The sequence below is a fragment of the Euleptes europaea genome, chromosome 3, assembly GCF_029931775.1.
Source record: "Euleptes europaea isolate rEulEur1 chromosome 3, rEulEur1.hap1, whole genome shotgun sequence".
NCBI lineage: Eukaryota > Metazoa > Chordata > Lepidosauria > Squamata > Sphaerodactylidae > Euleptes > Euleptes europaea.
In genome coordinates this window covers 70009407-70025034 of record NC_079314.1, presented here as the reverse complement: position 1 = coordinate 70025034, position 15628 = coordinate 70009407, and the positions used below count along the sequence as shown (strand labels likewise).

The 15628-nt window shown below is 39.8% G+C and overlaps 1 protein-coding gene across 1 annotated transcript in view; it reads right to left on the bottom strand.

The window, feature by feature from the left end:
- The window catches only part of SRGAP1 (SLIT-ROBO Rho GTPase activating protein 1), a 123841-nt gene that overhangs the window by 44145 nt on the left and 64068 nt on the right, over positions 1-15628 (bottom strand). Inside the window, exons 2-3 of the mRNA XM_056847298.1 lie at positions 8809-9004; positions 6667-6829 (exon numbers count right to left, since the gene is read on the bottom strand). Coding sequence (XP_056703276.1) covers positions 6667-6829; positions 8809-9004 — 359 coding nt within the window. The remainder of the gene's footprint in view (positions 1-6666; positions 6830-8808; positions 9005-15628) is intronic.

The following is a 15628-nucleotide window of genomic DNA, read 5'->3' as shown; positions in this document are numbered from 1 at the left end:
GTGGGCTAGAGAGAATTGGGATGAGACAGGGAAAAAACATCCTATTTTAGTAATTTTATTGGCCCAAACAGCCCCTTATATTTTTCTTTGTCATACAATTGTTCAACGCCATTAAATAGTGTGTGGACACACATTTTTTCAAAATCCAAACAAAAGTTCTTAGTAAAAAAATCATGCTAAAGTGAAACATGATAAATGTACATTTTTGCTGTGAAAATATGGGGGGGGGGGTTGCCATTAAGTCACACCTGACTTATGGCGACCCAGGAATGTTTTCAAGGCAAGAGACATTCAGAGGTGGTTTGCCATTGCCTGCCTCTGCCTCGCGACCCTGGTGTTCCTTGGTGGTCTCCCATCCAAATACTGGTCAGAGCCAAATCTGATTAGCTTCTGAGATCTGACGAGATTGGGCTAGCCTGGGTTGTATAATGCAGCACATTATATTACAGGTAAGTCCTAAAAGGCTCCACCTCCCTGAAGAATGAAGAAATAAACCTTTTTCTTTCATAAACGTGTGATATACCTAAGTCTTTTGGCATGTAGTATATTTCAGAAAAACTTTGCAAGACAGAATACTTGCCTGTACTTATAGATATGTAATAAAAGGTCTTCCATAATTTGCCTTTTGCTTCTGTACTTATACAGTTTCACCAATTAATTTAGAGCTCTAACAAAGAAAGTGCTAATAAAATATCTTTAGAATAGATGAAACATGTCCTTATGTTAAATTATGAATGACTTGGTATTAAACCAATTGTGTGTAAAGTGCAGTCAAGTCGCAGCCGACTTATGGCGACCCCTTTTTTTGGGTTTTCATGGCAAGAGACTAACAGAGGTGATTAAACCAATTACATTCTCCTCAATTCATTTTCTAAGAGTTTACATTGGTTTAGAAAGGTATAAAAGGTCATAATAACACATCTTCCCACAACACTTCATAGTATGCTTCATTAAAGCAACAAGACATTTGAACACACAGTCCAGGTTTTGCTCACGAAAAATACAAATTGGTACTTGGGGTAAATGCTTGTGAATATGGTAAGCCTTAAGCATAGCAAATGCTTCTGTTACACTACCAATTATTTGTTGTTGATGTTAACCATAAGTAAAAGTATTTGGAAGGAGTAGGATGTTATGAAACCTATTTTATGAGCACCATTTTAAAAAACCATAAAGACTATCCACTGCATGCCAACCATTTTCTGCTAGAACAAGGCCTAAAGCTATAATGGCAAACCACCTCTGTAAGTCTCTTGCCTTGAAAACCCTACAGGGTCGCCATAAGTTCGCTGTGGCTTGACGACACTTCACACACACACACACACTTCAACTGTGCATGCAGCATTTCAAATCTCTGCATTAACAGATGACAGAAGTACTCAGAAGTAGCACAATTACACTTGAAATGATTTATCTAGTGTCTCAACAACTTACCTACAAGAAACTAGGGACTTTTAGCCAAAGAATCAGTATGTCCACACTTTTCCTGGGATTCTGTCACTATTCATACCTTGCTCCTTAGGCTGCTTCTCTAAACACTCCTTTCTCTCCACTCTTTTCCACTGCAAATATCATACATGCTTCTTTCCCTCTCTGAACTTTATCTTCCAGGCATCTCAGAACACTTGTACAAATGTTCAGCATTCACTAACTCACCCTTTCATGGTTAGAACATTTATGAATATTCTGACTCTGCAGCAATTCAGCCAGCACCAGAGAGTAGCAAACAAGCAGTCTGTAGCAGACCAATATATTGAAGAAAAACAAAACAGCGTTGTGAAATTTTAATCTGAGCTCATTATCAGGGTTTGGCCTAAATTGGAGGGAGCCACTGAGTATGACAAAGAATATTATGGTAACGTTTCTCAACAAAGAATGTGAATATTCCTCAGTGGAAGCTAATTGTTGGGAGATGAACTGAACTCATTCAAGAACTCATGAGAGCTTAAAGATGGTAGGGTGGATCCAACCATCCTCCAAGGAGCCTTTCTCTTGCCTAAGGAGCTTTCCTCCAGTTTAACTGGCTCTTCCACTGAAGGAGCAGCTACTTAAACTGGAGAAAGGGTCCTTAGGCTGGAGGAACACTTCAAACTTTGCTCAGTGGAGTGGTAGGATCCACCCAGTGACCTCCTCCAGCTGAACACAGGGCTATGTGTGTAGAAACAGCAGTCTGTGCTTAGAACAGAAACAGAGAAGCAGACTGAAAGCAGTAGAGAGGTAACTGAGGAAGAAGTCCCTCGACATACAGCATTTCTCTCTTTGGATCTGATGTGTGGTGGTACATTATAGCCCTATGGGAATGGCACTTCATAGGCAAAAAAACCTGGCCTGTTTTCTGAAGAAGGTATCTGACGAAGGGAACTTTGACTCTTGAAAGTTTATACCCTAGAAATCTTGTTGGTCTTGTTCTACTGGACTCAAATCTTGCTCTTCTACCACAGAACACAGCTACCCACCTACAACTGACTCATTTTGGAACACTACTGTGACTCTGACATGTAAAACAGTATTATTGTTATTCCTCAGTAATGATTAAAATTTGGCAAGAAGCATAGGGATGTTAAATAGCACTGGCTTTCTTTTCCTACCTGTCCAATAGGTAGGTCTACTGGGATCCAGTACTCCTAAAAAATAAAGTTCAGATCCAAACAAATCCTAACAGTCAGTAAGATGGATGCCACTTGTTATCAGTGGGAGTTGGATGGCAGCAGATGAGCCAGGGGATGCTGGGTCAGCACCATGAAGGCATGTGGTTGGTTGCTGACAAACGTTGTGCTGGTACATGTTAATGATATCAGTGGCCCTTTGTCAGGGGCTACTGACCAGTCAGCTGCTGCCACACATTTGCATGGTAATATAGAGCTGTCTCCTATGGCCTTTGCCTCCTGCCAACAAACATGTGCAACATCCTCTCTGTCAGCAGCAGCCAAATACTGCCTCAAACAGTCGCCGAGGAGTAAATCCAGACATCTGATACCCTAAAGAAGTACTAAATCACCAAAGCCATCAGGCATAGTAAACAGGAAAATGGGAATCCAGGTACCTGACATAAGAAGGCTTTTGTTAAGACTATGAAGGACACTATACCAGCCATATAACATTCAAGCTTTCAGCAATGGATTTATTGTGTACTGAACACTGAAACTATTATTAGGATGCCTTTTACCATTGGACAATACAGGGTGCTCAGTACTGCATCTTTCCATCTTGTTACAGGCACCAACTACCATATAATGCACACTACTCGATATAAATCTGTAAATACTGTTTCAGAGCTCTGAAGAACGTGTATTTTTTTCTTATTTTCTTTTTCTATATCTGAGCTTTCTTTTGACAATGAAGTCAAGCTCCTGGGTCCAGTAACTTCAAAGGAACCCTACCTGTTGGGGCTGATTTTAAGGCTGAATTCTACCCTGCATTTAATCAAGCCATTGAGCTCTTATACTGCATCTGAATCAGCCTCCTGCAGCCTGTACTCAATTTAAAAGCACACAGACAAATTATCTTTTTATGTTTAAGTGATCTGGAAGTTTTCACAAATACCTACATGGCATTCACATCAAAAAGTCAATGCCAGTGTTTTTTGTTAACTGGATGCTATCAACACAAAACACTTCACTGTATTTCTGGCTAAAAGGAACGTCTGCTCTGTAGATCCTGATCCAAGAGGAGAGGCAGATTTAATCGAATTAGTCTTTCCTTCTCTCCTTTTTTAAAGCAACATTTATCACCAATATAGAGTTAAAAGTGTAAATGCAGCAAACTTCTTAATTGAAAGAACTTATTCTAATTAAATTAGGTTGTGAATGGTTTATATAGCAGTTCTACCCCCCTCACCAAGCAATAATTGTAGGTCGCTATTCTGCAGCGTCACTTTCTATTTGATTTTAAAATGTACCATGTTGATCATTTTTCACTAACTAGATATTCCAAATGCCACTAGAATATAACCATAAAAATACAGAATTTATAGTGCAGACAATATATGATTTTAACTGTATACTAATATATGTAGCTGAATAGACAGGACTGGGGGGGTCGTTTGCAGTTGAGTCTCTGACAGCTGGGCAGAGGAAAGCCCAGTGGAAATGCCCAATCAGCTTTTGTTCTGCACAAAAGTGGAAAGCCAAAAATATCTTTAAAACTAGGTTACAGATAAATGACTGATGGACATGCCATCATCTAAAAATACTTCTTCAGTTCACAGAGAAATCAGAATATAAAAGGCAACAAAATAATTCAATACTGTAAGGCACATAAGCTAGTGATAGGGTGCACAGGGGTTGCTTTGACCTTGCAGAAAGTTTCTAAGGAACATAATTATAGCTCCTAATCTATTATAGCTCATAATCACATCACAGAAATAAAAATTCTATCTGCAGAGTGAAAAAACCCCGCTTATATTTTGTTTCTGCTCTTGATTTTGTACATACAAACTCACACATAAATATGAACACACATGCACACATATAGCTGCAGTGAAGCACAAAATTTAGGATCTGGGTTCAGCGTTCAAACCCTAGAGCATCTCATCTACTTTGTTCTGGCATATAAGTGCAGCAAGAGCCATAGACCCTACCGAAACACCCTTCAGACTACAATGTCCTGTGCCAAAGAGTTTGATGTAGGGGAAGAAAAAGAGGCGCAGTTTCCAACAGACTCCCTGGGTAGCATTCTGAGGGTCATTAGAATGGACCTGCCTTCTTAGTGGAGATGCATCAGTGTACTGGTTGACCAGTGTGTGAACAGACTTCTGGACTTGATGGTCCTTGGTCTGACCCAGCATGGCCTTTCTTATATTCTTACTGGCAAAACTCAGTTGCAAGATGTTTTAAAATGGGGTAGAGCCAAGATAATTAGCTTGACGCCAGAGTGGTCCTCAGAAAGAGAATTGTCTCTCCTGAGAGACTTATTGGCCGCCATTCTCTAACGGTCCTTCTTCCCTCACAGGAGATAAGGAGAGATCGGGGGGAAACACATGAGGAACAGAAAGGACACACAATTAGGGAAATAGGCTTGAAGACACACTAAAACATTACACAGACCAGAGAAAAAGGAGTAGGAGAAATAGAAAGGATTCCAGTATCTAAGAGGTATCTCTGAGCACGCAGCGAAGGTGCTCTCCCCGTCAAGGCAGGACGGAAAACTGAGAGTAACAGGTGTTTAACCGCCCAGGAAGACAGAAAGTTCAAATTAGTCCTGCCTCCCCGAGAGAGCAACGGCAACCACCTGCAGCGTTTCAAGATGCCCTGCCCTCAAAGCGAGAACAGGGGCCACCCATATTGTACATTTTTCTTTAGTTTTAAACATATGTATGTGTATATTCTGTTGATTTTAAGTAATACCAGCTCTTTGCATAAGAAATATCTGCAAGCAGCCTATATGAAGATTGTTAACGTAAATGTGTTTATACACTTTTTTAAAAACATCAAAAAGTTCCATGCTCTTCTAGTTGGTGGTCAGTGCACAGGGTGCTGGATCCAGTGATTCATTTCTGCAAAATGAGGAGCCTTCTGCTGGCAAGAAAAGCCCTTTCACCCAAAGGCTCCTCCCTTAACAGATGAGAGGAAATGGTTCCAACCTAGAAATTATTCACATACAAAAAATAGTGAGAAACAGATTAATACTGTAATCTGTATTTAATGGTTTCCAGGTCATTCTGAGTTCACAAATTCTATTCTTGTAGACAAAAAAAAAGACAGGATTTTTGGGGGCACCTTTACTGAATTCAGAAAATGTCGACACATAATCTACTATGATCTTTTAGGGGATGGTCTTATAAATACTAATGCAATATAATGAAGCTAGTTTAAGTGCCTTTGCCTGAAAACCACATATATAGGCTTTATAAAGCACATTTATAAAGATCCCGACAGAAGTTGGTTTCAGGTAGCCGGCTCAAGGTTGACTCAGCGCCTTATTTCCTTCCGAGGTCGGTGAAATGAGTACCCAGCTTGCTGGGGGTAAAGGGAGGATGACTGGGGAAGGCACTGGCAAACCACCCCACAAACAAAGTCTGCCTAGAAAACGTCGGGATGTGTCGTCACCCCATGGGTCAGGAATGACCCGGTGCTTGCACAGGGGACTTTTACCTTTTTAAAGAACATTACCACTTTACACAAAAATACAAGAACTACCAAAGAACTGATACGGAAGCATAATTAAAACAATACTTCAGAGAAAATCAGCAATAATAAAAAAATTCTCTTAGTATCATGTGAAACTCAGTTTAACCATTTTGGATTTTACACATTTTTGTCAGAAAATAAAATCGAGCTGTTAGCAACTGTACAGCATATAATGGAGAATTTTCTCATTCTGTGCCATAAATAAAATTTTAGTTATTTAATAACAAGATATTCTTCTACTTTTGTAGGTTACATTTCACTTTTTTTCTGTTGGAAGGTAACACAGTATACCTTGCACTGAAGAATATGTTTCATTTACCCTTCCTTCATTTAGGAGAGTGAAGCTCTTGAAATCTCTATCACAAAAGCACTTTTCTCTCTACATTTACAATAAGAAATCTCACAAGGGACTTAGTAATAACACTGAAGTAGGATATGTTATTACATTACCAAGTCTCCTACAGAATATTCATTTAAAATTTATGCCTTTTAGCAGCTTTCATCTCAATATGAAATCTGAGAAATCTTGACATAGTACCTTCTTGAACATCCTGGTGGAATCTTCACTTATCTGCATAAAGCGCATGATGACATTGTTCAGGTAGATATCACTCAAAGTTGCATGGTCTTTACTTTCCCGTCTCACTTGGTTGAGCAGTAAATACCAACAGTTTACTGGTGATAGCAGATTCTGGTCTTTCCTAGTAAACATGGATATTTTTCCATTTAATGATTTCCTGACACTCTTTTAATTATCCTTTAGTGCTAACAATCAAGATAGTAAAAAAATAACAAAAGGGATATCCTTTCAATTCATATTTATGTGTGAAGTGGGTAGTCTAAATCCCTTAAATATGTTCTAAACTAAAATGTAATAAATATCTCAGATTAATTATCATAGAATCTGAGTGTGTGACCTTCTGCATGTTGCTAGTAATAATACCCAAAAAATAAACATGCTGCATTTTTAGATAATATATAACAATTCATATTGTTGTACTCTCCATTGTCAATAGGATTCATATCCACACAGGAAGTCAACAACAATAGAGAATACGGACCTAGCCAGATGGCAAGTCCTAGAGTTTCCAGTTCAAAGCTGTGACACAGAACTAGAAAGATAGGAAGTATCTCAGGAAGACAGGACATCCCAGTACTCACAGGGGGAAGCAAGCTGTATAGACTAGAAAGAAAAAAGTAAGCACAAGGCAATGCAACAAGCAGATGTATGGTGTGTCTTGCTTCTCCTTTCGGTACTTCCACTACATAGTATCATCTCTTCCATGCAAGAGCCCCTTCAGACATTACACTGGAAGAAACAGCATGAGGCAGCCATACATACACTTGCTAATGCTTCTTATATTGTTTAAGACTCTGTACGTTCTCCTTGTCAGCAACGTGAACTGCTAAAGTAAATAAAGTAACTGGAAATACACGGAGTTAATGTGTTACAGAAGAATCTACCTTTCTTGAATAATGAGTCTGGTTGAACTTTAGAAGGTATGTTTAGACATCTCCTAAATTTGCTGGAGTCCAAGCAGGCAAAAAGAGGTTCAAACCATTACTGCAGCAGCTCACAGATTAACAGTATGTTTAAGATTTATTGAGACCAATCTTTAAAATGCCACAGAAATTAACTGAAAATACTGTATGTTCAGTACTGATTTGATTGACTTAAAACAAGGTGGGTTATAAATGGCAGTCATCATTTGGGGGAAGGGGATATCTCCATTTTTATTTTGTTGGTTCTATAGTGTGATTTTTGTTAAAGTTAATGATTCGTAAGCCACCTTGAACCACAAGGAAAGGCAGGATAGAAATATTTACGTTAATAAATAAGGTGCCTTTCCAGTGTCCCAACCAGCTAAGTAGTGACATGGTACATAAATTAAATACAGACGCCTGCATTAAGCATGCACCTTTTTGTAATAAGACTAGGTGAAGAGCTTGTTTGGACCCTGCTGTACAACAGAATATTAGGGGTACTTGGGTATTCTTAAGGCAAGCTGTAGCATAAATCTCCTTGTCATTTTCTTAAAATTAGTAGTGGTTTTTAAGGATGTCGGAGTTGTTTTCTGTTGCCCCAGAAGGTCGGACCAGAACCAACGAGTTGAAATTAAATCAAGAGTTTCCAGCTAAACATTAGGAAGAACTTTCTAACAGAGTGGAACAGGCTTTCTTGGAAGGTGGTGGGCTCTCCTTCCCTGGAGGTTTTTAAACAGAGGCTAGATGATTATCTATCAGCTATGCTGATTCTGTGACCTTAGGCAGATCATGAGAGGAAGGGCAGGAAGGTGTGCATCAGTGTTTGTCTCTTGTGGCTCTTTCTTGATGCCCAAGGTAGTGCCAATCCCATTTTGGGGTCAGGAAGCAATTTTCCTCCAGGCCAGATTGGCCAGAGATCCTGGAGGGTTTTTTTTTTTGTGTGTGGCCATATTCTGGGCATGCAGTAGGGGTCACTGTGGGTGAGTGGGAAAGATAGTTGTGAATTTCCTGCATTGAGCAGGGGGTTGAACTAGATGACCCTGGTGGTCCCTTCCAACTCTATGATTCTACAATAAAAAAACAAGGGTTTTTGTTATGTCTTGCATTCTACTTTTTAATAATTTGCAAACCTGAACTTCTAAACAAAATAACTTTTAAAAACAAAACATAAAGGCAATAAGAAATCTTAGCTTACTTGTATTGCTGATGGTCTTTGGTACTTCTTGTTTTTGCCATGAATCTTTCTGCTAATTTTTCTAGATTCCGAGAGTATTCAGTCTCTATTTCTGCTTTTTTACGGAAGAAATCCTGTAGGTCTTGAAGAAGCTGCACCCTCATCTCAGTCTGCTGTTCCATACATTTCTGTTGGTCTATCAGCTGAGCTCGAATCTCTGTCAAGAAGAAACACAGAATATGGGAAGCTGACAGAGCTAGTAAACATGATTGTTTCTGTATGCAAAAGACCACTGAAGACCATTCAGTATGTTCAGCTGGTCCACAATATGGCAACCTATATTAACTGGCAATGGACAAAGAGAAGGAGTTCAAGGGTTAATGCATTGGCTTGGCATGCGAAATAGCAGACTCATGGGTCAAAAGGGGAGGTAAAAAGTATAAAATATAAATTGTAACTACAGTGTCATTGGTCGGTCTGCTGAGATCTCCTCAGATGAAGAGGAGATGGAGGGAGTCAGCCTCAGAACAAAGGAACAGCTGAGAACAGAGTAACAGCCACAGGCAGAAGCTGCTTCACTTTGCCCACAGCCCTCCAGCTTAGGATCCCTAGCCATGCTTGAAACCCAGCAATAGTCAGCTTCACCTATAGGATTGCCCAAGCCTTTGGAACAAAGGAGGAGACATCTCAGAAGAGAACTTCAGGATAGACAGCAGAGCACATGGTTGCAAGCCCAGCATAGATCACTCCCTGACAACAGTGATGAGGCAGAACAGGGCTGATGCACTCCACCTGGCTTGGAATGCCAGACCAGCCTAATTAGCAACAGCTGACTTATCTCTCTCAGCGAGATAAGTGTCTATAAGCAGACAGCAAAGCACGGCGGTCATGGGGGCAACTCATTGCTACCCCTTACATATCGGCCTTTGCATCTGTGCTACATTTTGAACTCCTGGTAACCTGACTACTTTGGATTGGACCTGACTCATGGCTTGGACTGCCTTCTCTTTCATTGACACCTTGGATATGCTTGACCTTGGATTGGCCTACTGACCACACTTCTTGCCTCTGGCTCTCATTATCTGCCTGCTCCAGAACAAACAGAAGCCTCTAGGTCAAGTCAAGAAAAAGAGGTCTGGACTGATCAAGCTGATGCAAAGGTTCAGCTAGATATTATAACATATAACATATTATAACATGTTACATGTCCTTCTCCTTGCAATATCTAACACAAACATTATGTCATGGCTTTACATACATTGTTAAAAGGCAGTGGGGGTGGTGCATACAATAATGTCATGTCATTCATTGTTTCTGTTAGATGTTATAAGAAACAAAGGGAGAAGAGACACAGAGGGGTGCTTCTTATAATATCTAGTTTGGCCCTAAAGTGAATGAAGCATGCTCAGTAACAATGCTTGGTGGACTCGCTATTTTATCTAGAATAGAAAGAGGTATAAAAGGCACATTTGATATTCTGGGATATAGTTTCCTGCCAGCTGGCACACACATACATTGACATCTGGTAACTTTTATTTGCTGATCATATTACTGTAATGCTGGAGTACTAAGTACTTCTCAGATTATGAGACCACCTAAAATAAAACTGCTTGGAGTGCTGTTGTCATAAAACATACTTTAATCCACATTTCTTTTCAAACACCAACGAAACACAACAGAAAACAATCCCAAGTCAAAAATTATGATTCCAAGTACTGAACATTTATACTCCCCCTCTGTTAATACGTCAGCCCAGCAATAACACTGAAAAGCTGATAGTTTTGCATCATATGTTCACATCACTGAAAAGTTAGGGAAAAAATCAAGGATTTATCAATAGCAAACATTTATAGTGCTGCACTTCAGAAGCTGTTAGTCTGAACAGCAAGAAGGAAAAAAAGTTTGGTATATTTAATTGTGTAAGCCAGGGGTCACCAACCTTTTCTTCAATGAAAGCTGCTTTTGAGTAACAAAAAATATCCTGAGATTCCCCACCCCCACCCCAGTATGTTACCACGTTTTGTTCTGTCCAAGAAATAAAATGTGGGCAAGGAACAGCACCAGAAAAGAAGCTATCAGCTAAGCAGCACAGAGAAAAATCTTATGAAATAAAACCTTTCAAAAGAAGAAAAGCAAAGAGCAGAACTGTTTGTTGGCCTTCTAGGGAATGCATGAGCTATTTTACGATAGCCAGTATCTATAAAAGATCTTGTCACAATAATTTCCCATTTAGGCTACATTCTTTACAGCCTGTCAGATCCTCAATAGCCTTAATAGATTCAGCCAGATTGCCTGAAGTAAACAGGGTATAGACTGTGGCTTTTGTTTGTCAAGGATCAGAGAAATTTGGCTTGTAATATCAAAAGGAAATATGGAGTCTCTAATTCTAAATCTTCTAACAGAATAATGTAAATTCTTATCCTTTCTGTATGTGGAATTAATTGGTGCAACACTCTCATATCATGACTGCCAATAACTTCAGCGAAACTTGAAAGAAACCCATGCTTAGGGGCATCAACATTTTGGCCATCAGTGGTATTGGAATTTTCACCTAGACCTGTAACCAACAAAGTGTTGAGGTTAAAGTGTTGCACTAGGTTCTGGGAGACCCACATTCAAATCCCCACCCTGCCATGGAAGCTTGTTAAGTGACCTTGAGCCAGTCTCACTTACCCACCCTAACTTACCTCCCAGGGCTGTTGTTGTGAGGATAAAATAGAGCCACGGAGAATGATATTGTAAGCTGCTTTGGTCCCCCATGTGGGGAGAAAAGCTGAGTACACATATCTAAATAAATAATCAGTAAGTGCATAAATCCATCTCTCTCTGTCTCTCTCGTAGCCTTGCAATGAACATGCCACACTGTTTTCATTTTAAAGATACCTCTCCTTTGTTCAGTAGCTTTGCAACCACATTGAGTTTTTAATATTTGGGCTAGGATCTAGTGGGGCCCTTGTGCATGACCTGCTATATCTATATATCTAATTCCCAAGTGTGCTGCCCATCTGTGGATACCTAAATCCGTGGATTTGGCCACATGTACCCTAAACAGATGTTTCTGCAAACTTGGGGGACCCCCTAGATCTGCTGAAAAATCTGACATTGAAAAAAAAAAAAACACTGGAGAGGCTGAGCTACACCCCCCCACCCCCCCATTAAAAAAAAATTCTGTGCAAGCACAGAGAATGCACTTACTTTTAGAAATGGTGGTGGTGGCCACTGCTGCAAGGATCAGCACAGATCTTGGCAGCAGATGCCTGCAATGGTTCCTGGCCCAGCTAGTCACAGTTCTCTTAGAACTCTTTCAACCCCACCTACCTCACAAGGTGCCTGTTGTGGGGAGGCAAAGTGTTAAGCCACTTTGAGACTCCTTTTGGTAGAGAAAAGTGGGATATAAAAACCAACTCTTCTTCCTCCTCCTCCTCAGGGCCTGTAAGACTGAGATGTTCTGCCAGGCTTAAGGCTGAGGACAGCGACGGTTCCATCTTAGCTGCCTCCCTACCCACCTACCCTTACCCTAATTTCCCCCACTTTTTCCTTGCCCTGGGTACCATCCTTTGTTTCTTTTTTCTCCCCTTTTTTCTTCCCCCTCTTTGACTGGTACCCTATTGCAATGCTTAAGGGTGCCATGTGAAATTCTAATGAGAAATTAAGGTTTTTAAGTATATTTAATATATGTAGTATACAGTTTTAAATTTGCTGTTAGCTGCTCTGAGCCTGCCTTGGTCAGGAAAGAGTGTGATATAAATAATAAAAATAAAGATATATGTTTACAACCTGCAAACACCTCATTCTGGTTACTTCCAATCACGAAAATAAAGCAATAAATACAGCATCTTTCAACATACGTAAGAAATCCCTCACAATAAGAAACACTCAAGAAGCATGAAACTGATTCTAAGGATGTTGACTGTGGGGGTATGAACCCCACAGAAGGCTTTTCAAACATTAGACAATTCCAAATGAAAATAAAATAAAACGAGTGCTCAGTTAGAATTTTTGGACTGGACCCAGTGACCTGTGAATGTAATGACTTTATGGGTCTCTCTCCTTTCTCCCTGGATTCCCTAAAAAACTACTCCTGAGGAACTCGGGGGGGGGGGGGGATGCAGAGAGCTGCATCTTAAGGAAAAGTTGGTAGAAATCACCCTCTCCTATTGGGCAATCTCTGCCCCACTAGTCCTCTGTGCTCTGCTGATGCTCCTACCAGTAGTCTCCCTGAGCCTATCTTAGGATGGGAAAGGGCGGGTATAAATAAAATAAAATAAATAAAAATGAAATAAATATGCCAGTATGTTTGTGGAGGTTCCTCTCTCGGCAGGAGAAGCATTTTAGGTGCCCAGGAGACGGCAGAAGCAACTAGTAAAAATCCATTTTGGAAACTTATTCTATGTATGGTTCACTGGACCCACCCCATTGTGTTTCCATCCAGAAATGAAGATTGTTCTCCCTTTTGGTCTTCAATGGATGCTGAAATAAAAATCAATACTACCAAAGTTGCAATTTAAAAATGGATATGCATGGTATATAGAGTACTGCCCCAGTGGAGTAAGTTTACTTTAACTTGTAAATGTGTGTCTCTTTTCCAAATCACATTAAAGCCTCCGGGTAATTAATTAAGTCCCCTTTGTTTGTGCAGTTGGGAACGGAAAAAATAATATGGAGTTGCTTTTTCATCTCAGTAGTTCTATTTTAAAAAGATGTTTGCAGAAAATTACAGTTTAGATATCTTCCCAATCCTGAAAACCATGGTTTAGATAAAAATGGAGAAGAGGAGAATGATGGGACCCCATTCAGGAGATATGCAGGGTATAAATGAAGTAAATAAATAATATTGGGGGCCTACTACAGGAATGTGGGCTTCCTTTCCTTTCTTTCGTGCAGATTACCTCTTTTTTGCATACCTGTGGCTTGCAGTCATGTCTGGAATTGGGTAAACGATGATTAGTTCCAACCAGGAAACAATATTTCTGATAGGAAACAATGGCTAATTGGATAACTCTTGTACAATCTGGATCATTGGTTGGCTCCAACCAGCTTTTTGCTAGTGTAAAAAGAAGAAGGTATTATATATGACCACTCAAAAAGTCAATGCTGATAAGAAATAAGGAGTGTAAATCCAACCCTATATTGTATAAAACAGGAAACAGAGGTAGAAATCTGCACTGGAAGAAGAAAGGAGGAAGCATGTAAGCCTGCACATGATATGAACCCTCTGGTCAATCTTAGCCTCTTAAAAGAAGCTTTATAACAGCTATGAGTTTACATATGCCTGTTTTTCACTCAGTGAGTGCAATTCAAGTAATGACTCTTGATGAGTCACAAGTGGTAAGTGATGCAACTCAAATTCAAAGAGCTTTCATATCACCTACTATCACCTAAAATACAGCATCTTTCAGTGGAGACAACTGACACGTTTAGCATTAAGTCACAGAGTATAAAATCTGCCTACCAATAGTTTCATGCACCTTTTGTAGGATGTTGTTATGCAGCTTTGTTATCTGAATCAATTCTATTCTATGTTCTGCCAATATTTCTGTCAGGCAGTTCCTTCTACACAGTTCCTCTAGGCTGTTACTTTAGAAGACTGGTTGCTCTGGAGGTGCTGAAGAAATTGTTTACAACTTGCAGTGGACCTGGAAGAAGACATTCCTGTGGGAGTACCAAGATCTGTTCTGAGAGAGACACATTGAAATAGTAATTCTTACATTCCCTTTGCTTTACTTTCCCTACTCCTGAATCTCAAAGATGCTGTCCCAGTATCTTAACAAAATAGATATAACGTTTTAATCTAGGATGAAAGACAACAGGAGGCTGAATAAGGTGTTTGTTAAACATTACTTGTGCAATTTTTCTGTCCTTACAAAGTGTGTGTGTTTAAACTGCTGATATCACAAAACCAAAAACCCATTATTAAGGGTAAACACCAAGCCTCTACTAATTATTCTGAATCTCGTGATCTAGAATTATGCTCATCTGTACAAGACAATTATATTTTAATCAACAAGTCTGCAAGCCCTGTGAGTATTCTCACCTTTTAATACCTTAAGAGCAACAGCAACTTGCTGTGGCAGGAATGTTTATACAATAATTACAGAGCACTGAGGCAAAGAGCTAGCCCACCTGATCCATTCTGCATGTTGACCGACTGGAACAAACATGAACATAAGAAAGAGGGCAACCACAGGCAGCATTATGAATTTTCTGTGCTGCCTGATCTTTCAAAATGATGTGAAGTAGGCTTAGTTAACTTGCCTGCTGCCAAAGTGGTAATATAATGCAGTCTAGGCTGCAGTCTAGGCTGACTCTCCTTTTGCCTCTGGTACCCTGGTATTTCATATATTTATGAAAAGTGCACATGTGTGTGTGTAAAGTGTACTAATTTTAAATTGTTAGATTAGGCTGAAACAGCGCCACTGATTTATGAAATGGGCAAAAGAGAAAGACTGGTACCATATGTATTCACTTAACATACAGCCTGTAGTGAATTATAAATAAGAAAGGGGAAAGGGAATTGAATCCAGATAAATCTGAGGTAACAGTAACTGGCATTCCCAGTAATAGGAAGGCAGTGGGACAGATGCTGGGCTTGCAGCCTTTGTCCAGCTCCAGAACTGTTGCTATGCCTAAGCCAGCAGCCTCTGGCTAGGGGTGATATTCATCAGCTTCATCTGGTGGCAAACCTGCAACCGTTTCTCCTGGCAACTATCAATCAAGCCTTTGTAATAACTGGCACAAGAAACTTCAGAAACTGGAATACATTAACAAGACTGATACCATTCCTGAGGGCTTGAATAAGCGTTGTCAATGGCTCTTTCACTATAAAAAGTATCCCACTTGG